Source organism: Narcine bancroftii, chromosome 9, assembly GCF_036971445.1.
Source record: "Narcine bancroftii isolate sNarBan1 chromosome 9, sNarBan1.hap1, whole genome shotgun sequence".
Classification (NCBI taxonomy): domain Eukaryota; kingdom Metazoa; phylum Chordata; class Chondrichthyes; order Torpediniformes; family Narcinidae; genus Narcine; species Narcine bancroftii.
In genome coordinates this window covers 61,636,869-61,663,587 of record NC_091477.1, presented here as the reverse complement: position 1 = coordinate 61,663,587, position 26,719 = coordinate 61,636,869, and the positions used below count along the sequence as shown (strand labels likewise).

General features: G+C 45.8%; 2 protein-coding genes across 4 annotated transcripts in view; one reads left to right on the top strand and one right to left on the bottom strand.

The window, feature by feature from the left end:
- ccdc102a (coiled-coil domain containing 102A) overlaps positions 1 to 26,719 on the bottom strand; it is a 149,935-nt gene that overhangs the window by 84,305 nt on the left and 38,911 nt on the right. The window lies entirely within an intron of this gene.
- On the top strand, positions 11,587 to 18,034 carry LOC138743698 (uncharacterized). Its single transcript, XM_069899308.1, has 2 exons — positions 11,587 to 11,649; positions 15,034 to 18,034. The coding sequence occupies exons 1-2, from the start codon at positions 11,616 to 11,618 to the stop codon at positions 15,762 to 15,764; spliced, it is 765 nt and encodes a 254-aa protein (XP_069755409.1). The 5' UTR covers positions 11,587 to 11,615; the 3' UTR covers positions 15,765 to 18,034.

Below are 26,719 nucleotides of genomic sequence, written 5' to 3'. Positions count from 1 at the left end.
CATTTAATCATGAGTTGATCTATTTTCCCACTCACCTTCATTGCCTGGCCTTCTCCCCATAACATATGCTTTCCTGGCTAACCAACAAACATACAACAATTACAGCACAGAAAGAAGCCACCTCGACCCCTCTAGTCTGTGCCAAACCATTTTTTTTCCTAGTCCCACTGACCTGCACCCTGCCCATAGCCTTCCATACCTCTCCCATTCATGCACCTGTCCAAATTCATTTTAAATGTTAAAACTGAGCCCGAATTTACCACTTCAGCTGGAAGCTTGTTTCACATCCCACTATTCTGTGTGTGGTTCTCCCTCATGTTCTCCCTAAATTTTTCCCTTTTCATCCTTAATCCATGTCCTCTGGTTTGTATCTCACCCACCATCAGTGGATAAAGCCTATCTACATTTAATCTATCTCCCTCATAATTTTAAATACATCCATCAAATGTACTCTCATTCTTCAACACTCTAGGGAATAAATCCCTAACCTGCTTAATCAGGAAAGAGGTTACGCAGTTTCTGAAGTTCAGGCATCATCCTAATAAATCTTCTCTGCACTCTTTCCTATCAATTCCTATCTTAAATACACCCAATAAACTGTTCTCCACAAAGGCCTGTGGCAACAAATTCCATGTTCGAAGCAAACACCCTTTCAACCAGAAGTTGTGCCCTCTTGTCCTAGACACTCCCACCATGGGAAACAACGTTTCCATATTTACTCTATCCACAACTTTCAACATTCAAATGTTTCAATGAAATCCTCCATCATTCTCCAATGAGTACAGGCCAAGAGCTGTCAAATGTTCTTCATACGATAACCCTTTCATTCCCAGAATTATCATTGTGAACCTCCTCTGAATCCTCTCCAAACTCAGCATATCCTTTTTTAAATAAGCGGTCCAAAACTCTCACAATACTCCCAGTGAGATCTCACCAGTGTCTTATAATGCCTCATTGACATATCCCTGCTCTTATATTCTATTCCTCTTGAAATGAATGCAAGCATTGCATTTGATTTCCTCATGCAAGTTTACTTTCAGGCTATCCCTCACGAGATCCTTTTGCATTTCCATTTAAAAAGTCTGCATATTTATTTTTTCTACCAAAGTGCATGACCGTACACTTTCTGATATGACATTTGATTTGCCATTTCTCTCTGCATTCTTCTAATCTAAGACCTGTATCCTCCCTATTTCCTCTACACTACCTACTCCTCCACCTAACTTTCTATTATCTGCAAACCTGGCCACAAAGCCATTCATTCCAGAATCCAAATCGTTAATATACAACATTAAAAAGAAGATCCCCTATCCCTGACCCCTGTAGAACACCACTCGCAATTGGCAGAATATGATTCTGTATTCCAATTCTCTGCTTCCTGTCAATCAGCCAATGCACTAGTATATTTCCTGTTATACAGGTACAGAATCCTTTATCCGGAACCCTTGGGGGACAGTGTGTTTTGAATTTTGGAGTTTTCCAGATTTCGGAAAGCTAGATTTAAGCCCACCAGAATTGTGCTGCCGTATCCACCCCCACCCCTTCCAGTCGCGCTGCCGTCTCCCCCTGTCTGCCCGACTCGCGCTGCAGTCTCCTGCCTGCCCAACTCACACTGCCGGTCTCTTGCCCACCCGCCTCGCGCTGCCGGTCTCATCCCTCACCCACTTGACTCGCGCTGCCAGTTGCCTGCCCGACTTGCACTGCCGGTCTCTCCCTCTTGCCCACCCGACTCGCGCTGCCAGTCTCTCTCCCCACTTGCCAAATTTTGGAGCTTTCCGGATTTTAGATGTCCGGATAAAGGATTGTGCTCCTGTACTATGAGCTCTTAGCTTGTTAAGTAGCCTCATGTGCGCATCTTTTCAAAGGCCTTTTGAAAATCCAAATATATAACATCGACTGCATCTCCTTTATGTAACCAGTTTGTCACTTCTTCAAAGAATTCCAATAGGTTTGTCAAGCAAAATTGTCCAATGAGGAATCCATGCTGCTTTTGACATACCTTACATGTGCCTCCCTCTGGACCAGTAGTTTTCAAACCTTTTCTTCCCACTCACATACCACTTGAAGTAATCCTTACTAATCACAGAGCACTTATGTCAAAGGGATTTCTTAAGGTAAAATGTGAGTGGAAAGAATAAATTTGAAAACCACTGCTTTAGACTATCCACAAAACTAACCTTCATGTCTTCTGAAAACTTCCTCATCCAAATCAAAATGGTGGCACTACTAGAGTTACTGTAATGGCACCGCTGCCGCGGATTCAGACTCGTGGAGAGTGGGGACTGGGGACACAGCGCTCCCCTGGAGTCCCACTGTACAGGTTTTAAACTGCCTTTTAAAATTTAAAATCCCGCGTCCGCAGGTTCTGGACCCAAGATGTCGGCACCTATGATCAGCAGCAGCCACAAGATTCCGGCAAATGAAAGGGCTGGTGCAGGGCCTCCGTTTGAGGAGAAGCAGGGGAGATAATCCACAGGACAGTGACCACAGTGGTGAACCAGTGAAGAGCTCTAAGGCAGAGGAACATACAGGCTGGTGGAAACTGTAGTCCACTGGGCTGTGGACTGCTGGAGAATGGCTGAAGGGGTACCAGGTATTGGAACCAGGATGTAAGAGGGGGCCAAGGGTGCTGAAGGATTCCTAATCGTGTTGGAGGTTGGATCTGGAGCTCAGGTTGCCAATAGTTGGGACTTAAGTCTGTGTGACTGGCGAGGCTGTGGGAGTGCGGGACAAATCTATAGACACTTGATGACCCAGGGCTTCTGTTTCTCTGACTGTGAGAAGTGATGATCGCGAATCTGTCTACTTCATGGCAAGCTAAAGGCAATTTTGTGTAATTTTACACTGTTTTGATTATATGACAATAAAGGTATAGTAATTCGGCTGTCCCAGAACCGATCCCTGTGGAACTCCACTGATCACCGACCTCCGTGAAGAATATGAACTATCTACAGGAGAGAGAGTTGCCAGAGATGGTGGAAGTTCAGTTAGCAGTAAAACAGATAAAGTTTATGAGCAAGGCGCAGCACCAATGTAGTCGTCAATACAGTGGAGGATTCTATTCCATTCTCTCAATTGCTCCGTCTCCGTCGCACCCGTACCCAGGATGAGAACTTCCATGCCAGATCATCAGAGATGTCCTCCTTCTTCAAACAACATGGTTTTCCCTTTACCACATTCAACATGGCCCTCACCTGCATATCTTCCATTACCCGTACATCTGCCCTGGCCCCCTCCGCTCCACACGCAACAAGGACTGGATTCCTCTTGTCCTCACCAGCCTCTGCATCCAATACATCCTCCTGTCATTTCTGCCATAAACTACGTGATCCCACCACTAGCACATAGGGTTAGCGCAATGCCTTAACAGCGCTAGCGATCGGGACCGGGGTTCAAATCTTGCACTGTAAGGAGTTTGTACATTTTCTCTGTGTCTGAGTGGGTTTCAAGGGAACACGATCCAGTCCTCATCAAGGGCTCAGTAGTAGAGGGTCAAGAACTTCAAATTCCTGGGGGTCGACATCTCTGAGGATCTGTCCTGGAGCCTCCATGTTGAGGCAATCACAAAGAAGGTGTCTGAGGACATTTGATACGTCACCAAAGACTCTCCTAAACTTTTCCAGGTTTACTGTGGAGATCATTCTGGCTGGTTGCATCACTGGTATGGAAACACCAACTCTCAGGACAAGAATAAACTCCAGAGGGCTGTTAACTCAGCTTGTGCCATCACAGGCACCAGACTTCACTCCATCGAGGACATCTACATGAGGTCGCGTCTTAAAAAAGGAGCCAATATCCTCAAAGACCCTGACTATCCAGTGTCCTGGTCAGGCCCTCGACCCCGACTCACCTCCACGCCAGTGTCCCGGTCAGGCCCTCAGCTCCGACTCACCTCAGCATTCTGCTCAGGCCTTCGGCCCGATTCACCTCAGCTCACCTTCCTCGCACTGACAACCCAACTCATTTCCATGCAAGTGATGACATCAAAAGTAATGCACATGTATTGAGGGTTATGGCTAGTTCAGTGGGGCAAATCTGCACATGTCCCTTAGAGTCTCAGTGCTCCCCCTCAGGGTCCATCTGCCCAGTCTTATTCATCTGAAACTTCTATTTATTTATTTAGCTGGTTGCTTGAGTTTCCAGTTGACTGAATGATGAATAAATGAGGATTTTACTGTCCTAATAAAGATAAGGCTCTTACTAAGCTGGCATCCAATGGGGAGCAGCATCAAACACCTCTTAATTCTGGACGATGCCATTTTATTCCAACCCAACCTTATTCAAACAGCCACCATGAGCAACGTATGACCAAACTCTGCTGGCTCAATATTTGCTCCTCTTCAATTGTATAAAGAAGATTATTTTCCAAGAATTCTATATCTGTTTCAAACATTACCTGTTTTAGTACCTCAGCAGTTAAGTGGATTGGAAATTTTTATGGAAGGGTAAGTGTCTAGAGCAAGGGTCACCAACACGGTGCCCGTGAGCACCAGGTTGCCCGCAGGGACCACATGAGTCGCCCGCAGGCCTGTTCTAAAAATAGCCCTAGTCACCAATGAGTTCCGTCTAAAATTTTATTTAATTGTGCAGCGCAAGTTGGGCCGGCGAGGGGGAGAGACCAACCGACAGTGTGTGTCGGGCGGACGAGACCGGCAGTGTGAGTTGGGCTGGCGAGGGGGAGACAGGCAGCGTGAGTCGGGCGGGCGAGGAGGAGAGACCAGCAGTGCGAATCGTGCTGGCGGGAGACCAGCAGCGCAAGTCAGACCGGCGAGGGGGAGAGACTGGCAGCACGAGTCGAGCTGCGGGGTGGGGGGCGAACCGGCAGCGTGAATCGGGCCAGTGAAGGGGGGATGGTGTGGAGAGATGGCAGTGCAACTGGAATGGGGTGTGGGTGGATACAGCAGCACAATTCGGGTGGGTTTAAATCTGGCTTTCCAAAATTCAGAAACCAAGGGTTCCGGATAAAGGATTGTGTACCTGTACAAAAAAAAAATTTTTTTTAATAAAAATGTTTAATATACATGAACTCTGATCTAGTCTGGTTCAAAGGTCAGTATTGTGCACATGACAACCCTCAACCTTTGCTGAATAAGCTAGTGGGTGCTGAGAAGATGACGAGCTAAATGCGATTTCTACTCCCAAAAACATGGCAGAAAAAAGAAAGAAAGCTTATCATTTTCATAGTGAATGGGAGGAAGAGTTCTTTTTTACTACTGAGAAAGAAAACTGTGTGTGTCTCATTTAATGCGGCGACGGCAAAGCGGCACAATGTGGAGAGACACTTAAGTACATGTCACAAAAGCGACCATGCTAACTACCCACCGGGCAGCGCACTACGGGCAGAAAAAGTCTGTGACTTAAAGGTAGCTTTGGGCAAACAGCAGTCTTTTTTCACGAGGCCGGTGAAAAACTCCCAAAAAACAACCAAAGCCTCATTCAGAGCTACACGTTTTTTGAGAAAGAAGGCGGCGGCATTTTCAGACAGGGAGGTTTTCAAAGAAACAATGATGATAATTGCTAACACTGTGTTTAAAGACGAGAAGAATGGAGCCAATGTCATATCCACTCTCTCCGATATCCAACTGGGGGCAAGTACGATGGTGAGAAGAGTTTCGACTATGTCTGGAAACTTGGTATATGCACAGCAGCTATGAAGGTTGCCAGTCTGTTTGGTTCAATCTCTCTCTGTGACTCAGCCTTTACTGACATGAACTTCATCAAGAACAAACACAGAACACACCTCACTGATGCACATCTGCAAGACTCACTCAGAGTTGCAGTGTAAAGTTACATCCCAGATTACAGTACACTAGTGAGCAGCATGCAATGCCAGGCTTCCCACTAACAGACAAAAAAAAGATATCAGATGTTGTCAGTGGCAACATGGCAGTACCACAGCAAAGTTAAATTCTGTTGGAGTTGATGTTTTTATATTAAATTACCCATCTTTTAATATTTATTTTTACTGACTCCAACAAATTCAAATATTGAAAAATTGTGACAAATGTGTTTGTAAAGTGTGACAGATGTGATGATTTTGTTAAAAATGCTGCAGATTTGGTGATTAGTACAAAATGTGATAAGATTTATTTAAAAATCTGAATGTTGATTTTTGTTAAATCTCATAATTGATAACTTGTACAAACATGGTACATAGTTCATGATTTGTTAAAAAGTTAGTAGCTAGTAAAAATGGGACATGATTTCCTATGAAATGTTGCAAGAGTGATCATTTCAAAATGAAACAGTTGCAGAAATAAAGTGTTGCATGTTGAAACGTATCTGTTTCCTACCTTGTTAAATCATTGTTAACAATTATTGTGAGGAATAATTAAAGTGATCGGTGTCTTCACATAGATGAATATCATTAATAATAATATATAAAGGTAAACCGTGCAACTTTGTTATTTCAGAAGTGTGTACTAAACTGGTAGCCCTTCGTACTACTCAGTACCCTTGAAGTAGCTCGCAGTTTCAAAAAGGTTAATGACCCCTGGTCTAGAGTATCCATGCAGAAATTAACATGGAAATATGAATTGGAGCGAATGCAACTTCCAAATTTTTACAATTACAGCTCAAATGTGTTTTATTGAATCTTTTTTTGAAGATGAAACCAGTCCAACATGGATCAACAGACAAATGGAGAAAAATGGAGAGAAGTCAACTAAGACCTTTCTTTACAAATAGAATTCAAGATTGATGTCAGGAATTAATGAAACATTAAATAGATATCTGGGGCAAGATAGATGGTAAAATTGGGACAAAGTATACCCCTCTGTTCCAGAATAACTTGATACCTTTTTCCCAAGACAATAAACTTAAGAAACCATGGTATGATAAAGGAATTAAACTAATAGAAGATTGCTAAGAACAAGGTCAGTTAATGTCTTTTATTGAATTGTGGGATAAATATAGAATATCTAGAAATACCCTTTTTTTTACTATTTTCAAATAAAGCAATTTTTAAGAGATAAATTGAGATCAGAATGTTTATTACTGCCATGTAGCAGAGTGGAAACTCTTGTCCGACAAGGGACTAGTATGGAAATTTACCTCCGCAATGTACCTTTTATTACAAATAGCAGCAATCAAACCAGAACTCTATAAATCTAAACAGAAATAGGAACAGGATCTGAATATTACAATTGATGAGCAACTATGGATGGATTTGTGTAGAGACTGAATATCAAACACAATTAATGTGCGATACAGTATAATTTTTTACATCAATTATATATCACGCTGCATAAAATAAAATCGGACTTATCAAATAAATGTTTTAGGTATGGTACAGAGGAGGATACTTTTCTGCATTTCACGTGGATGTGACCAAAAGTATGACCATTTTGTGTAAAAGTAGGGGAAGTTTTGAAACATATTACTAATATTCCATATCCACAAAATTCTGATTTATCTTTGTTAGGGAATGTTGGGAGAACCAATCCTAAATTGGTCCTTTCACCAACACCACAAAAGTTTGTGAAAATAGTATTGCAGTGGCAAGAAAATGTATCGTAGTCACCTGGAAATCAGATTCTTACCTGGGCTTAGACAGACTGCACGTGGAAATAGAAAAATCCATTCCATTAGAAAAAAATTACTTATAATTTGAGAAATAAATATAATACATACCTATAAATATGGAGCCCATATATATATATGATAGGTACTGTGGGTTAGTTTTATTCTTCACCAGATAGCGCAGTCAATATTTGATAGTTAAATCCTGTGTTCCCTGACATAAATTCACGTACAATCTAGCATTTTTATCACTCTTTTACTTTTTCTTCTTTTCTTTTTCTTTAGTATGTTATTGTATGTTATTAATATGTATAAGTAATGATTGATTTGTTTTTGTGGGGGGGGATTGGGGTTAGGGAGGGTTTTAGTTTTTAAGGGCGGGGGTTTTGTAGTCAGTGGCAACTTGTGCTAAAATGATGGATGTACATGTATGCAAACTTTAAAATAAAATATTTTTTTAAAAATTGTTCCCATCTTAACCAAAAGTTTATGAGTTACTTCAGAGAACATTTACAATTTTAAACTTCTAGTCACTTATTTATTTACTTCCTCTACTTTTTTCTTGTCAGCTGCTTGAGGTTGTTTGAATCTGGATAATAGGGATTTAACTTTATAATGTCAGAAAGTGTATGGTCATGTCCTTTAGAACCATGGAACTCTACAACACATAAACAGGCCATTCAGCCCTTCTAGCCTGTGCCGAAACATCACTCTGCTAGTTCCACTAACCTACACCCAGACCTCTCCCATCAAGGGAGATTTTATTCTTAAAATTTAAGAGTGAGTCTGCATTTACCACATCAGATGCCAGCTCGTTCCACACTCCACCACTCTTTGAGTGAAGAAGTTCCGCCTAATGTTCCCAGTAAATCTTTCCCAAAGGGTTAGGGTGAGGTGAAATGGGAGAGAGAAAAAATAAACGGGCAGACTATTTTTTAAAATATTGAGAAAATTGAAAATATGCTGACACAAAGGGTCAGGTTGAGTCGGTGGTGAAGAAGGCAAATATGATGCTCACGTTCATTTCAAGAGGAATAGAAGAGAAGAGCAGAGATGTGATGCTGAGGCTTTATAAGGCACTGGCGAGACCTCACTTCGAGAATGTGAGAAGTTTTGGGCTCCTCATTGAAGAAAACCGAGTTGGAGAGGGTTCAGAGGAGGTTCACTAAGATGATTCCAAGAATGAAATGGTTATTTTATGAGAGGTGTTTGACAGCTCTTCGCATGCTCTTCTGGAATTTCAGAGACATGAGGGCACAAATTCAGGATTGGAGATGCGGAAGAATTTCTTCAGCCAGAAGATGGTAAAACCGTGGAATTTGTTGCCACAAGTGGTTGTGGAGACCTGGTCACTGGGTGTATTTAAGGGAGAAATTGATATGTTGTTGATTAGCCAGGGCATCAAAGGTTATGGCTGGGAAGTGGGGTTGAGTGAGTAAATCGATCAGCTCAACATTAAATGGGGGAGCGGGGCAGACTCAATGGGCTGACTAGCCTATTTCTGCTCCTATGCATTATGGTCCTATTGTTTTACTGAGGAAAAAAAGGATTCAGCAAGGTACAGGTAAGGGCAGGGTTCTTTATTATGTACACAATGGGAATAGCAGCCAGAGTGGGAAAATGCTCCTCTTGAAGGATGTGGATAGTCAGGAGAGCCTACAGTATCCCTGATAAGTTCATCTGATAGAGTACATTCAGCTGCAGGTCCAGGCAAACTGTGTTAGGCAAATGGAGAGAGTTCAGGGTGCCTCTGAGGACATTCCCCTCAATAACATACATACTGCAATGGATATGGTTGAGGAGAACAATCTATAAGGGACAGGCCTTGGCAGTCTGATCTCTCTTGGCTAAGAAAGGAAAAGAGAAGAGTTGAGCTGAAGAAATCGGGATTCGATAGTTAAGGAACAGAAAGAGGTTCTATGGAAGAGATCGAGTATCCCGGATGGTACGTTGCCTCCGTGGTGCCAGGGTCCGGGATATTTCAGATCGAGTTCATGCCATTCTCAAGAGGGAGGGTGAGCATCCAGATGTCATGGTTTTTGAAGGGATCAATACGTGGGTACAAAGGGTGAGGAGGTCCTGCAAAGAGGGTTCAGTGTGTTAGGTGTGAAAGGCCTCCAGGGTTGTGATCTTGGGATTGTTACCTGTGCCATGTTCTAGTGAGGTTAGAAATAGGAGAATAATGCAGCTTAACACGTGGCTAAAGACCTGGTGCAGGAGCGAGATCTTTAGGTTTTTGGATCACTGGGCTCTCTTCGAAGGAAAGTGGGTCTGTGCCGCCTGGATAGTTTGCATCTGAACTGGAGGGGGACTACCATTATATCCTTGCATAAGGTTTGCTACTGCTGCTCTGGGTGGGGGGGGGGGGGGTTTAAACTAGAGTGGGATAGTAACCAGATGGCCAGAGGAGATAGAGGAGTGGAGAAGGGAAAAGATGATGTGAAAATGCATGTATCTACAGTATTTCAATGCAAAGAGTATTTTAGGAAAGGCAGATGATCTTAGAGCATAATTGGTCGATGGACTTATTACATTGTGGCCATTAGTGAAACATGATTGCAGGAGAGGCAGGGCTGGCAGCTCAATGTTCTGGAGTTCCGTTGTTTTAGCCATGATAGAATGGGAGGGATGAAAGGGGAAGGAGTGGCATTGCTCATCAGGGAAAATATCACAGCAGGACAGACCAGAGGCCTCGTCTACTGAGGCTATTTGAGTGGAGCTAAGGAACGAGGAAATGTATAATCACACTAATAGGTTGTACTATAGACCACCCAATAGTCAACAAGAATTGGAGGGGAAAATCTGTAGAGAGATAGCAGACAGTTGCAGAAAATATATGGATAGAAGGTGATCTTTAACTTTTCACATATCGACTGGGATTCCCATTCTGTAAAAGGGTTGGACAGCTTAATTTGTTAACTGTGTTCAGAAAAGTTTTCTAAATCAGTATATTGAGATATCAACTAGGGAGTGTGCAATACTGGATCTCCTATTAAGGAATGAGATAAAAATGGGTAACTGATGAGCATTTTGGGTCCAGTGATCATAATGCCATTACTTTCAAGTTAAATATGGAGAAGGATAGGTCTGAGCCTCGGAGAAAGGCCAACTTTGTGGAAATGAGAAAGGATCTAGAATGTGTGGATTGGGATGTTGCTTTTGGGCAAAGTTGTGTGTCAGTGGAAGTCCTTCAAAAGGGAAATTCTAAGGGTTACTGAGCTTGTATGTTCTGTTGGAATCTAGGGGTTAAAACATTATGAAATAAATGATTAATCAATAAGTTTATTTGTACTGCATGAGTCAGGGAAAGAGGAATGTGGCTAAGTGGCTGTCACAGCATGGAGCAAAGTTGGCTGAACAAAATTGGCTGCTCCCAAGATACAGGGAGAGGATATGCATAAAACGATTTAGGAGGAATGCTCTACTGAAGGAGGTGGGAAGTAGCACAGGAGACACAGGCCAGATCAGAACAAAGAATGGCCCGCAAGAATCAAAGGGAATGGAAAACCAGTCTAGGAGGAAGATTAAGGCACGAGGAGGTGTTAAAGAGAACAGCAGAAATTGGCCAGACAGGGACCGAATGGTGATTAGAAATATCTGGGGATGAATTAATTTCAGATCTAAACAACAGGATAGTCTGGCCTGGAGGATTAACATGGGAAGGCTACACCCCAGAAATCTGCAAAACAGGAGATGACTTGTGATAACCCTTATGCAAAAAGATCTAGCAGGGAAAACAACTTTTGTTCTGTGTGATAAGATTGACCTATATAAACTGTGCCAACTGGACAATAGGGGTCAGTCTCGGGGAGTAGCTCACTGGCAGGTGACCTATGAACTAACAGACTGACCCAGAGCTCTGTTAAGTTTTATTCTTGTGCTGTGCTGTGCTGTGTGGTGTAATAAACTGACTGTTGAACCGAATACCTTCTCCTATCACTTCATTCAACGAACGCGCTGGACTCAGTTCACACATAGACTAAATTAAGAGTAAATAAATTAAAGCCAGAGTCCAACAATTTGGTGACCACGACGTGATGAAGATGGAGAAGTGACAGAAGAAAAGATACGAAACACCGGTCGATTGTGGTGTGATGATAACAACAAGTGACCATTCAACAGAGGGAGGTAAGCAGACGCCTGTTCAAACGAAGTTCTGCTATTGGCAAAGATAAAATTGTGTGTTGTCACTACTCTGCAAAAGACCTAGTTAAAGACAAGAATAAAACAAAAGGAGGTTGGAATCCCTCTACGGAGGTTGAGGTCCCTTGAGGAAAAGGAGGTTGGAATCCCTCCACGGAGGTTGAGGTCCCTCTAGGAAAAGGAGGTTGGAATCCCTCTACGGAGGTTGAGGTCCCTCGAAGAAAAGGAGGTTGGAATCCCTCTACGGAGGTTGAGGTCCCTCGAAGAAAAGGAGGTTGGAATCCCTCTATGGAGGTTGAGGTCCCTCTAGAAAAAGGAGGTTGGAATCCCTCTACGGAGGTTGAGGTCCCTCTAGGAAAATGTTGGAATCCCTCTAAGGAGGTTGAGGTCCGGTTGGAATCCCTCTACGGAGGTTGAGGTCCCTCGAGGAAAAGGAGGTTGGAATCCCTCTACGGAGGTTGAGATCCCTCTAGGAAAAGGTTGGAATCCCTCTAAGGAGGTTGAGGTCCGGTTGGAATCCCTCTAAGGAGGTTGAGGTCCCTCTAATAGTACGGGGTTGGAGCCCCTTGTAGCAATCTCGAGAGGTAGATTTAGACACTTGGCCAAGTAGTATAAGGTGTATGGGGTGATAGTTATTTGTTTCTATAGTGTGTAATAAGTATTTGTTTAAGAATCGTGTACCATAGTAGTGTATAATAAGTATCCGTATAAGGTGTATTGTGTTATAGTTATTTGTTTCTATAGTGTGTAATAAGTATTTGTTTAAGAATCGTGTACCATAGTAGTGTATAATAAGTATCTGTATAAGGTGTATTGTGTTATAGTTATTTGTTTCTATAGTGTGTAATAAGTATTTGTTTAAGAATCGTGTACCATAGTAGTGTATAATAAGTATCTGTATAAGGTGTATTGTGTTATAGTTATTTGTTTCTATAGTGTGTAATAAGTATTTGTTTAAGAATCGTGTACCATAATAGTAATAAGTATCTGTATAAGGTGTTCGGCATTTAACTGTTTTTTCATGCACGCTGGTATTGTTGCTGTGTATATCACTGTATTACTCTCGATGTTTTAAGTACTTCTGAAAAAGGGGTAGCAGAGGTTACAGATTGTACTGTTTTACAGGGTAGAGAGGGCATAGAGGCAAGGTATTTAGAATACGGATCAGGGAAACACAGTGGGGATAGGCAGTCACACAGTGAGGCATCAGTGTACACAGACTAACCGCAAAACAAACAATGTACATTTCACACAAAGGGGGAAACTAACAAGCTAACCGCAAAACAAACAATAGACACTTCACACAACCACGAGACACATAATCCCCCAGCTGGCTCTCTCTCTCTGATCATCCCTGAAGGGGAACACCTGTTTTCAAGGAGCTGCTGGTCATCTGGTGGTTATATAACGTGGAAAGGGGCGAAGTAGAGTGCAGGGTGTCAAAATCCTACCAGGAGAGAGAGCCAGGGAGTACGAGGTCTAAAGGGATAAAAAATCGGAACAGAGATGGAAGGAGTAATAAGGGATGTAGGGCAAGAGTTCGGGGAAGACAGAGGAGTTCCCCCATCTGTAGACAGACAGTGGGAAAATACAAGGAATCAATTACTGGGAGGATTACCGAAGGGAGAGGAGGTACAGGCTATGGAACGGTACGAACAGATTTGGAAAGAGCTGCAGAGTCAGGGGAAGGTACCACGAGGGTTTGGAAAAATCCGGCTGTTACTGTACTTAGGAGAAGCAGAGAGGGAAGCATGATCACACACAGAAGACAGGGTCAGGAGAACCCTCGCTTCCCTTTGGGATATGCGTTGCGGGAAAGGGGGGAAGTACGGCTTCCAGAAAGATATAGACAGATGCTGCTAATTTATGAGGGTCCGCAAATTGGGGAAAGGTATCAACCCTTCTCATTCACTGACATGAATTGTATTTTGGACAAAATGCCACCTCCGACTGAGGGAGGTGGAGCGTGGATGGGAAAGTTCTGCCAATTTACGATGGGACATAAGATAGCCATAGGGGATTGGAGAGCATTATTGGGGAAACAGCTTGGGCTGTGGGAGATTCAGCAGGTAGAAATGATCGCAGGAATCACTAGGTGCCTCGATGCTGAGCCATTTGCCAACCATGCTACGGCAGTAGGAGGGGCAATGCGAGATAAGTTTCCCGTTCCCCCCGGTGTCATGCAGTCCCTGACCTTTTCCATAAAGGAGGATGAGGAGATCTCGACCTTTTCGAGTCAGTGTAAGGAGAGTTGGACGGATAAAGCAGGAGTACACCCAGCCACAGATCCCTTGCAGACTACACTCTTTAGGGCTGCAGTAACGAGCGGACTGCCAGCCGTAGTTAGGGAGGCATTAGAGAGTAACCTTAATATTCCTGGCTGCTCGAGTGAGCAATGGGAAAAATATTTGACCCATCACCTGAAACGTTACAGGGCTAAGCAAAAGGAGGACAAACAAACTACGGAGTCGGCACAAGTGCAACTCCTTAAGCTTCAATTAGCAGAGGCTAGGCAAAAGGCGAATGAGGAAAAAAAGATTTCCTCAAAGGGTGCGAACCAGATGATTCAGCAGCCACCGCAGCCACCACAAGGGAATGATACAAATTGGCACCCGGCCCCATATTGGGCACCGGGTCCCACCGATGGGGGCAGAATGGGAGGTCCAATGGGGGGATTCCGAGTAAGAGGGAGAGTGCGGAGTGCTCCACGAAGCCAGCCAGCCGTATGTTTTGGATGCGGTCAGCCAGGACACTTGAAGAGAGACTGTCCCCTAGTTTGGGAGCCTCGGGACCCGGGGGCAAGGGGCTATGGACCACCACAACAGCAGCCTTGGGTCCAGCCCCAGAGATCGTCAGTGCCACCCCCGGTACATCAGGCACCCTATGCGGCTCTAGCTCCGAGGAGACAATTCCCTTTGCGGACAGAGGAGGAGCAATATTGCCCACAGTGACGGAGCCCGAGTACCCACGAGCAGGCTAGGTTGGCAGACCCTTTCCTGCAGATGAAAGTCATGGACATGAAAGTATCCTTTTTAGTGGATACAGGGGCCAGGTTTTCAACACTCACTGGCGCTGAGTTTCAAGATAAAACATCATCCTCTAGCGTCCAGCTGATAGGGTTCTCGGGTACACCAGAAAATCTGCCGTTTTCTACACCACTAGTCACTTCTGTGGCAGGACAGACTTTTACACATCAGTACATTTTGTCAGCCAGGTGCCCTACCAATCTTTTGGGCAGAGACTTGTTGTTCAAGTGCGGAGCATCCATCCTTTGTGGACCCGACGGAATATAGGTCACCTTTCCAAATGGATTTTCTATGAACTGTTCAGTAACTACACTTCATTCCGGTTCTCAAATGTTGTTGGCAGCAGCTGGAGGATCCGTGTCTGAGGGACAATGGGCTGACATTTACTGGGGGCTGCTGGAAACAGAGGACCCACAGAAGGTAGGGCTGCTAAAGCTTTATAATCAATGGAAGCCGTGGATCCAGACGTTACACCCGTATACCCCTCCCTCGGACCCTCCCCATATGACCCTCTTTTACGATAGGGATGGGGATGAAATGTATCAGCATGCCTTTTATGAAGAGGTAGAGGGCAGGCAATGGGAAATTAATTCGGACTACATAGTGATAGGAAAGGAGGGAGTGGCCGCTGCGGTGGCACTGACATCTGAACAGCTGGAATGGTATGAGATGGCAGGTGAGGCCATCCCTCATGTCACCCTTGCAATTGGCACTACTCATCAGGCAAAAGATTTGGGACCGATGTGTCGGAACTTGAAGTCCCTAAGGGACTGGTCTGACACCCAAATACCGACAGTGCAGTTCTCCTCATCTGCTCAGGCATACAGAATTTGGTCCATTACATATGATCAAGTCCTCCTTGAGCATAGACAGATTGAACGATTTCATGGTAGGGAGAAGATGGATCACCCCGACTCAGCCCCTATGCTAGACTCTCTCCCTGAGAACCTGTGGTCAGTGGGATCAGCAGATGTGGGTTTTTGTCAGCAGGTTGATCCCATGACCTTCGAACTGTCAGATTACACCCCTATTTGGCAGATGCAATACTACATCATCCAAAACCAAAGACAGTAAAGGAGATGCTTTTGTTTTTGGGTTTGTCAGGTTATAGTAGGCAGTTTATCCCATCGTATGGTGAGTTGACACATCCACTGCGAACTTTGGTGAATGAGCAGGGGATGAGGAATCTGGGAGCTACACTTGATTGGACTGCACAGGCTGAGATGAGTTTATTCTATTGAAGCAAGCTCTTACAACAGCTATAGATTTGGCGATTCCAAATTATAACTACCTTTCTTTTTGGATGTTTCTGAAAAAGCACACACAATTGATGGTGTTCTTTTTCAGAAAAAAGGGGGTGGAAGATGTGTGCTCATGTATGGGAGTATCACACTAGACCCAACGGAAGACAGACACCCACCATGTACAAGACATGCAGCAGGAGTAGCAAAGATTCTACAAAAGGTGGCACACATAGTAATGGGACATGGCCTGACAGTATTAACAACACATAGTATTGTAGCATTTGTGAGCTCCACAGCATTTACAATGACTTCGTTAAGGCAGACGAGACTAGAAAAGATCCTGAATGCTCCAAATGTTACGTTTACCCATGAAGGCATTAACATGGCAGAAAATAGTGGAGAGGATGAACCAAACAATAAAAGGTAAGATCGGGAAAGTACAGGCACGGACGAAACTAAATTGGGTGGATGCGTTGCCTCTGGCATTAATGTCAATAAGGAGTTCGGTAAGTTCTGTGACAGGATTCACTCCATATGAACTACGAACGGGGCACCAGTTCCCGGGACCAGGAGCCGGAAGTCAGATTACGAAGAATGAGGTAAGTTCAATGGGATGCAAGCTGTATTATGATAAACTAACGGCTCTGGTGTCAGATTTTTCACAACAGGTTACAAGTCCCAACAGAGAAGGGGAAACACCGATACCTTCAGTCGCGGAGTGGATTCTGCTAAAGGTCATCAAGGGAAAGTGGTCGGAGCCCAGGTGGACAGGACCCTACCGAGTGGTGGAGAGGACGTCCCACGCGGTTCGACTACAGGGAAAAGGCGAGACGTGGTATCATTGGAGTCAGTGTGCAGCCACGGACCCACCAGCACGGACACTGGAACAGATTCGTACGGCGGCGACTGAGAACCTGTGAGCAACTACGGACTAAGAACTTTCTGAACGGGTCCCTTTAAAGAACATATTGGACTCCGGGGACTGTTGATGGTAGAATCTATTGTTGTTTAAAAATCGATGACAATGGGCAAGCAGTAAAGGAGATTTCTTCAGGTATTCGCAAATTAGCTCACGTCCCGGTTCAGACCTGGCGACCCTTGGGCAGCGCATGGCTGGGAAATTTGTTCTCTGGAGACTGGGGATGGATACATACTATAGTGCTAGTTGCTGGATTTGCGGTTTTGGCGTTGATTCTGATCCCGTGCATCCTTCCCTGCCTCCAGTGCCTCATTCAACGAGCGCTGTCACAGAGAGACATCCCCAGACCCCAAGGCATGTATTTGTCCCTACTGCCCTCTCAAGAGTGTAATGATTACAAGGGATCAGAAATGCCAACCCTGGCATGTAACCCGGATTTCTCTATCTAATAAGTTAACTGGTGGTTGGTCTCATTTTCATGAGACCAAAAGGGGGACTGTTGGAATCTAGGGGTTAAAACATTATGAAATAAATGATTAATCAATAAGTTTATTTGTACTGCATGAGTCAGGGAAAGAGGAATGTGGCTAAGTGGCTGTCACAGCATGGAGCAAAGTTGGCTGAACAAAATTGGCTGCTCCCAAGATACAAGGAGAGGATATGCATAAAACGATTTAGGAGGAATGCTCAACTGAAGGAGGTGGGAAGTAGCACAGGAGACACAGGCCAGATCAGAACAAAGAATGGCCCGCAAGAATCAAAGGGAATGGAAAACCAGTCTAGGAGGAAGATTAAGGCACGAGGAGGTGTTAAAGAGAACAGCAGAAATTGGCCAGACAGGGACCGAATGGTGATTAGAAATATCTGGGGATGAATTAATTTCAGATCTAAACAACAGGATAGTCTGGCCTGGAGGATTAACATGGGAAGGCTACACCCCAGAAATCTGCAAAACAGGAGATGACTTGTGATAACCCTTATGCAAAAAGATCTAGCAGGGAAAACAACTTTTGTTCTGTGTGATAAGATTGACCTATATAAACTGTGCCAACTGGACAATAGGGGTCAGTCTCGGGGAGTAGCTCACTGGCAGGTGACCTATGAACTAACAGACTGACCCAGAGCTCTGTTAAGTTTTATTCTTGTGCTGTGCTGTGCTGTGTGGTGTAATAAACTGACTGTTGAACCGAATACCTTCTCCTATCACTTCATTCAACGAACGCGCTGGACTCAGTTCACACATAGACTAAATTAAGAGTAAATAAATTAAAGCCAGAGTCCAACAGTTCCTGTCAGGATTAAGACAAGGCTAGCAGGCATCGGTAACTTTGGTTTTCAAGGGATACACGAGATCTGTTTAAAAAGAGAGCTATATAGCAGGAATCAGAAACAAGGATCAAATGAGGTACTTGAGGAGCATAATAAGTGCAAGAAAATAAATCAGGAGGGCTAAAAGAAGACATGAGGTTGTTCTGGCAGACAATGTGAAGGAAAATCCTAAGTGTTTCTACTGATATACAAGTGCAAAAAGATTGCAAGGGACAAAATTGGTCCCCTTGAAAATCAGAGTGTCAGCCAGGAGTGATGGAGGAGACCTTAAAAATTTTTTTTTGCATCAATATTTACTCAGGAAACTGGCAGAGTCCATAGAAACGGCTGCTGTTCATCAACTACAGCTTCAATACCTTTATTCCCTCAGTGCTGGTTAAGAAGCTACAAACTCTGGGTTTCTGTACCACACCCACTCCCCACCCCCCCCACCACCACCACCACCAGATCCACATATGAAGACCAGTACGATTTGAGTGGTCAGGCACAATTCCAATGCTATCTACAAATTTGGCGATGACATCACAGTTGTCGGCAGAATTACAACAGCCATGAGAAAGCGTACAGGAGGGAGTTAGATCAGCTCATTGAGTGCAAGTTTTTTGGTGTGCCAGCACTCAATGTTAGCAAATCCAAGGAGCGGATTATGGACTTTAGGAGGGAGTCAGGGGAACCCGACTCAGTTCTCATCGAGTGCTCAGTAGTAGAGGGTCAAGAACTTCAAATTCCTGGGTGTCAACATTGAATTACAGAATTGTATTATTATTAATCCTTAGTTACAAAATATATTTTAGCAAAGTTATTTTGTGGGTGGACAGAGACACAGACAGACAGAAATCATTCTGAGAGACAAAATGTCTACTGGTTCATTGTTGGCTGAAGCTGTGTAAACAGGCATAAAACCTAGAGTGAATGTACATTGAAATGTTGAAGACACTGCCGTTTACTCAGAGAATCACCTGCATAATCTGTTTAAACAAACAGGCTTTTGCTTCAATTATCTGTGCAGACAGATTGGAGACATTGGCTAGTAAATGCTTTTGGAAGAGAAGAACTTCAAACAAAATTATGTCATGAGATTTTGACACTCCAAAAAGGCATCTCTAATATTACACGAGTTTCATCTGAAGAAAAAAATGCAGTAAATCTTCAATACTGTTGTGCGTTTATCCTGTGATAGGGAAGGAACATAAAATAGTAGCAGTGAAAGAGTCACTTCACTGTTTCTTTCGACAGTTCTCTCATATCCATTTTTTTTTAAATGGTCACTTCATGTAACCCTTGATTGGGTTTGTTGAGTTCTGGAACTCCATGCAAGAAAGGGAAATCATTTGTATGAAGAAACAATTATTTGAAAACAAAAATACAAAGAATTTGTGAGTTTGAGAACTTTTGAACGGCAGTTTTAAAGACTCTGAGTTTCAAAACAAAAGATTTCTGAGACTGATTTTAAACTCATTTCTTCAGAATTATACCTGAGCTGCAATGGTTTTGGGATTTGCCCCCCACACACACACACACACACACACTTGTGCATAGTGCGGTTAAGTTTAGATTCATGCAAGATTTTATATTATTAATTAATATTAATAAAATTGATTGTTTTGAAAATACCATCATCTCGGTGAATTTATACTACTGCTGGTCTAGGTTGTAACAAATGTGTCAGAGAATCTGTCCTGGAGCCTCCGTGTTAATGCAATCATGAAGAAGCTTTGCCTGCTGTTATACTTTGTGAGGTGTGTTGGAATCTAGGGGTGAAAACATTATGAAAGAAATTATTAATTAATAATTTTATATTTACTGCATAGTTCTCACTGCTACCTTCAGAGATAAGGACAAAGGGTAGGGAGCTGGAGTACAAGAGACAGAGGGATAGGAAAGAAAGAGATGGGGTGGCAGGTGAGTGGCTAACAGAAACTGGAGAAGGATGATAGCCTCCATTCTGTTGATCCACAGACAGAAGATGCCTGTGCGTGTATTTGTTTAATGTGTATTTTAATGTGCCCCAGTCTGGGCAAAGAGAGAGCAGCAGCGGCCCCGGCCCCGGTCCGGGTCCGGGCGAAGGGTAGGCGGCGGCGGCCCCGATCCGGGCAGGAGCAAGGGGGAGACGGCGGCCCCGGCCTCGGTCGAGTGAGGCAGGCGGAGGCCCCGATCCGGGCAAAGAGTGGGAGGCGGTGGCCCCGGTCCGGGCACAGAGAGAGCAGCAGCGGCCCCGGCCCCGGTCCGGGCACAGAGAGAGCAGCAGCGGCCCCGGCCCCGGTCCGGGCGAAGGTTAGGCGGCAGCGGCCCCGATCCGGGCAGGAGCAAGGGGGAGACGGCGGTCCCGGCCTCGGTCGAGTGAGGCAGGCGGAGGCCCCGATCCGGGCAGAGATTGGGAGGCGGCGGCCCCAGTCTGGGCACAGAGAGAGCAGCAGCGGCCCCGGCCCCGGTCCGGGCGAAGGGTAGGCGGCGGCGGCCCCGATCCGGGCAGGAGCAAGGGGGAGACGGCGGCCCCGGCTTCGGTCGAGTGAGGCAGGCGGAGGCCCCGATCCGGGCAGAGAGTGGGAGGCGGCGGCCCCAGTCCAGGCACAGGGAGAGCTGCGGCGGCCTCTGCCCCGGTCCCGGCAGTATGGACCGACCTAAGAGGGGAGGCAGACCCCTCCAGCCCGCGTAAGAAACCTGCATAGGAGAAGGCCACTCCGATAATAAAATCTACGACCCAAGGTCCTTGCTGCCACGTCCCAGCTCGCTCGGCCACGGCACACGAACCATGGGTGTAAAGGGTGGGGCCAGTACTGCGCGCACTGCACTCCACCTAAAAGCTCCTTTGCGCAGGCCCGAGGACAGGTCCACGTCCTCCCCCTCCACGTCCTCCCCCTCCACGTCCTCCCCCTCCACGTCCTCCCCCTCAAAAGATGCTCACAAACTCAAGCTAGCATGCTGGAACATCAGAACCATGCTAGACAAGGCTGACAGCCACCGACCTGAACGTCGGTCTGCCCTCATTGCACAAGAACTCCTCAGACTTGACATCGACATAGCCGCTCTCAGTGAAGTCCGCCTGGCAGATGTAGGCAGCCTCCAAGAACGCGGCGCGGGCTACACACTCTACTGGTCTGGCAAGCCTTCGGATGAACGACGCCTATATGGTGTAGGCTTCATGGTCAAGAGCTTCATTGCCTCCAAACTCGAAAACCTTCCGACAGGCCTCTCGGACCGAATCATGTCCATGCGACTCCCCCTTCAAAACAAGCGTCGCATCACCCTCATCAGTGTCTATGCTCCAACCCTCCAGGCGGAACCAGCAGAAAAGGACAAGTTCTACACAAACCTGCGCAACCTCATCCAACGCACCCCTACAGCCGACAAGGTTGTCATCCTGGGCGACTTCAACGCTCGTGTCGGCAAAGACTCAGAAACCTGGCCAGGAATCCTGGGCAAGCATGGCATCGGCAAGTGCAATGACAATGGGCGCCTCCTGTTGGAGCTCTGTGCAGAACAGCGGCTTGTCATTACAAACACCCTTTTTCAGCAGAGGGACAGCCTTAAGACTACCTGGATGCATCCCCGATCCAAACACTGGCACCTCCTGGACTACATCCTGGTGCGAGAAAGTGACAAACGAGATGTGCTCCACACCAGGTTCATGCCTAGCGCGGAATGCCACACTGACCACCGGCTGGTTCGCTACAAGCTCAACCTTCACTTCAAGCCAAAGCCCAGGAACAGTAAAGCCCCCAGAAAGAGGTTCAATGTTGGAAACCTGCAGTCAGACGAAGCGAGAGGAAACTTCCATGCAAACCTCAAAGCAAAGCTCGACGATGCAACCCGCCTCACGGACCCGTCCCCTGAAACCCTCTGGGATCAGTTGAAGACTACCATACTGCAATCCACTGAAGAGGTACTGGGCTTCTCCTCCAGGAAAAACAAGAACTGGTTTGACGAAAACAGCCAGGAAATCCAGGAGCTGCTGGCAAAGAAGCGAGCTGCCCACCAGGCTCACCTTACAAAGCCGTCCTGTCCAGAGAAGAAACAAGCCTTCCGTCGCGCACGCAGCCATCTTCAGCGCAAACTCCGGGAGATCCAAAATGAGTGGTGGACTAGCCTCGCCAAACGAACCCAGCTCAGCGCGGACATTGGCGACTTCAGGGGTTTCTACGAGGCTCTAAAGGCTGTGTACGGCCCCTCACCCCAAGTCCAAAGCCCGCTGCGCAGCTCAGACGGCAAAGTCCTCCTCAGCGACAAGATCTCCATCCTCGACCGATGGTCAGAACACTTCCAATCTCTTTTCAGTGCCAACCGCTCAGTCCAAGATTCCGCCCTGCTCCAGCTCCCTCAACAGCCCCTAAGGCTAGAGCTGGATGAGGTCCTCACCCTGGATGAGACATATAAGGCAATCGAACAACTGAAAAGTGGCAAAGCAGCAGGTATGGATGGAATCCCCCCAGAGGTCTGGAAGGCTGGCGGCAAAACTCTGCATGCCAAACTGCATGAGTTTTTCAAGCTTTGTTGGGACCAAGGAAAACTGCCTCAGGATCTTCGTGATGCCACCATCATCACCCTGTACAAAAACAAAGGCGAGAAATCAGACTGCTCAAACTACAGGGGAATCACGCTGCTCTCCATTGCAGGCAAAATCTTCGCTAGGATTCTACTAAATAGAATAATACCTAGTGTCGCCGAGAATATTCTCCCAGAATCACAGTGCGGCTTTCGCGCAAACAGAGGAACTACTGACATGGTCTTTGCCCTCAGACAGCTCCAAGAAAAGTGCAGAGAACAAAACAAAGGACTCTACATCACCTTTGTTGACCTCACCAAAGCCTTCGACACCGTGAGCAGGAAAGGGCTTTGGCAAATACTAGAGCGCATCGGATGTCCCCCAAAGTTCCTCAACATGATTATCCAACTGCACGAAAACCAACAAGGTCGGGTCAGATACAGCAATGAGCTCTCTGAACCCTTCTCCATTAACAATGGCGTGAAGCAAGGCTGTGTTCTCGCACCAACCCTCTTTTCAATCTTCTTCAGCATGATGCTGAACCAAGCCATGAAAGACCCCAACAATGAAGACGCTGTTTACATCCAGTACCGCATGGATGGCAGTCTCTTCGATCTGAGGCGCCTGCAAGCTCACACCAAGACACAAGAGAAACTTGTCCGTGAACTACTCTTTGCAGACGATGCCGCTTTAGTTGCCCATTCAGAGCCAGCTCTTCAGCGCTTGACGTCCTGCTTTGCGGAAACTGCCAAAATGTTTGGCCTGGAAGTCAGCCTGAAGAAAACTGAGGTCCTCCATCAGCCAGCTCCCCACCATGATTACCAGCCCCCCCACATCTCCATCGGGCACACAAAACTCAAAACGGTCAACCAGTTTACCTATCTCGGCTGCACCATTTCATCAGATGCAAGGATCGACAATGAGATAGACAACAGACTCGCCAAGGCAAATAGCGCCTTTGGAAGACGACACAAAAGAGTCTGGAAAAACAACCAACTGAAAAACCTCACAAAGATAAGCGTATACAGAGCCGTTGTCATACCCACACTCCTGTTCGGCTCCGAATCATGGGTCCTCTACCGGCATCACCTACGGCTCCTAGAACGCTTCCACTAGCGTTGTCTCCGCTCCATCCTCAACATCCATTGGAGCGCTTTCATCCCTAACGTTGAAGTACTCGAGATGGCAGAGGTCGACAGCATCGAGTCCACGCTGCTGAAGATCCAGCTGCGCTGGGTGGGTCACGTCTCCAGAATGGAGGACCATCGCCTTCCCAAGATCGTGTTATATGGCGAGCTCTCCACTGGCCACCGTGACAGAGGTGCACCAAAGAAAAGGTACAAGGACTGCCTAAAGAAATCTCTTGGTGCCTGCCACATTGACCACCGCCAGTGGGCTGATATCGCCTCAAACCGTGCATCTTGGCGCCTCACAGTTTGGCGGGCAGCAACCTCCTTTGAAGAAGACCGCAGAGCCCACCTCACTGACAAAAGGCAAAGGGAGGTAAGCAGACGCCTGTTTAAACGAAGTTCTGCTATTGGCAACGATAAAATTGTGTGTTGTCACTACTCTGCAAAAGCCCTAGTTAAAGCCAAAGAATAAAACAAAAGGGGGTTGGAGTCCCCTGTAGTAAAAAGGGGGTTGGAGTCCCCTGTAGTAAAAAGGGGTTTGGAGTCCCCTGTAGTAAAAAGGGGGTTGGAGTCCCCTGTAGTAAAAAGGGGGTTGGAGTCCCCTGTAGTAAAAAGGGGGTTGGAGTCCCCTGTAGTAAAAAGGGGGTTGGAGTCCCCCTAGTAGAACGGGGTTGGAGTCCCCTCGTAGTGATCTCGAGAGATAGATTTAGACACTTGGCCAATTAAAATAAGGTGTATTGTGATAGTTATTTGGTTCTATAGTGTGTAATAAGTATTTGATTAAGGATAGTGTACCATAGTAGTGTATAATCAGTATCTGTATAAGGTGTATTGTGTTATAGTTATTTGCTTCTATAGTGTATAAGTATCTGTTTAAGAATCGTATAGTGTATCATAATAGTTTATAATAAGTATTTGTTTAAGGATTGTGTACAGTGTGCCGCTGGTGTTTATAATAATGTGGGAAGGGTCGAAGTAGATTGCAGGGTGTCAAAATCCTACCAGGGGAGAGACCCAGTGAAGTAGGAAGTCTAAAGGGTTAAAAATCGGAACAGAGATGGAAGGAGTAAATAGGGATGTAGGGCAAGAGCTCGAGGAAGACAGAGGAGTTCCCCCATCTGTAAACCGACAGTGGGAAAAAACAAGGAATCAATTACTGGGAGAATTACCGAAGGGAGAGGAGGTACAGGAACATGAGGCAAAGGGACAAGGATCTATATGGAATAGAAGAAGGTTTAAACAACGGAAAGAAGTGAAGGAACAGAGAAGGGCAGATTTACACAATATGACATTGGCTTGCATGGCTGTGGAAGCGAACCTTCAACATGATATTAAAAAGGGACCCCTATCATAAAGGAGAAAACGGGGCAGGTTAAGCCGTCAGCCCCGCTATATCCAAAGTTACCAGAGACATTGCCACCACCTTATCCTATTCCCCAGATGCCAGTGATGCAGATAAATGAGGGAATAGTGAATGTCACTGAATTAGCAGGTCACAAACTCCAGGAGGCGAAGGAGAGACTTAAGAGAGTTATGCAGGAAAGGGTGGAGGAAATGAAGGAGTTAACAAAGGAAATACAGAATGATATATGTAAAGTGAGGGAAACTAGTATGCGACTGGAAAAAACAAATGAGAGAGAGCAAGAACAGACACTTGAGAATGCCTTCTCGGTAGGAATGTCAGAGGATCACACCACCCCCACTACTCACAATAGACAAAGGAGTCAGAGGATGAGGAGATCTTGACCTTTTTGAGTCAGTGTAAGGAGAGTTGGACGGATAAAGCAGGAGTACACCCAGCCACAGATCCCTTGCAGACTACACTCTTTAGGGCTGCAGTAACGAGTGGACTGCCAGCTGTAGTTAGGGAAGCGTTAGAGAATAACCCTGATATTCCTGGCTGCTCGAATGAGCAATGGGAAGAACATTTGACCCATCACATGAAACGTTACAGGGCTAAGCAAAAGGAGGACAAACAAACTACGGAGTCGGCACAAGTGCAACTCCTTAAGCTTCAATTGGAAGAGGCTAGGAAAAAGGCAAATGAGACAAAAAAGAATTCCTCAAAGGGTGCGAACCAGATGATTCAGCAGCCACCGCAGCCACCACAAGGGAATAATATGAGTTGGCACCCGGCCCCATATTGGGCACCGGGTCCCCCTATGTGGGCAGAACGGGAGGTCCAATGGGGGGATTCCGAGTAAGAGGGAGAGGTCGGGGTGCTCCACGAATGCAACCAGCCGTATGTTTTGTATGCGGTCAGCCAGGACACTGGAAGAGAGACTGCCCCCTAGTTTGGGGTCCTCAGGACACTGGGGGAAGGGGATATAGATCACCACAAAATGAGCCCCAGAGATCGTCAGTGCCACCCCCGGTACATCAGGCACCCCATGCGGCTCTAGCTCCGAAGAGACAATTCCCTTTGCTGACAGAGGAGGAGCAATATTGCCCACAGTGACGGAGCTCGAGCACCCACGAGCAGGCTAGGTTGGCAGACCCTTTCCTGCAGATTAAAGTAATGGACATGGAAGTATCCTTTTTAGTGGATACGGGAGCCAGATTTTCAACACTCACTGGCGCTGAGTTTCAAGATAAAACATCATCCTCTAGCGTCCAGCTGATAGGGTTCTCGGGTACACCGGAAAATCTGCTGTTTTCTACACCACTAGTCACTTCTGTGGCGGGACAGACTTTTACACATCAATACATTTTGTCAGCCAGGTGCCCTACCAATCTTTTGGGCAGAGACCTGTTGGTCAGGTGCGGAGCATCGATCCTTTGTGGACCCAGCGGAATAGAGGTCACCTTTCCAAATGGATATTCTATGAACTGTTCAGTAACTACACTTCATTCCGGTTCTCAGATGTTGTTGGTGGCAGCTGGAGGATCCGCGTCTGAGGGACAATTGGCTGACATTTACTGGA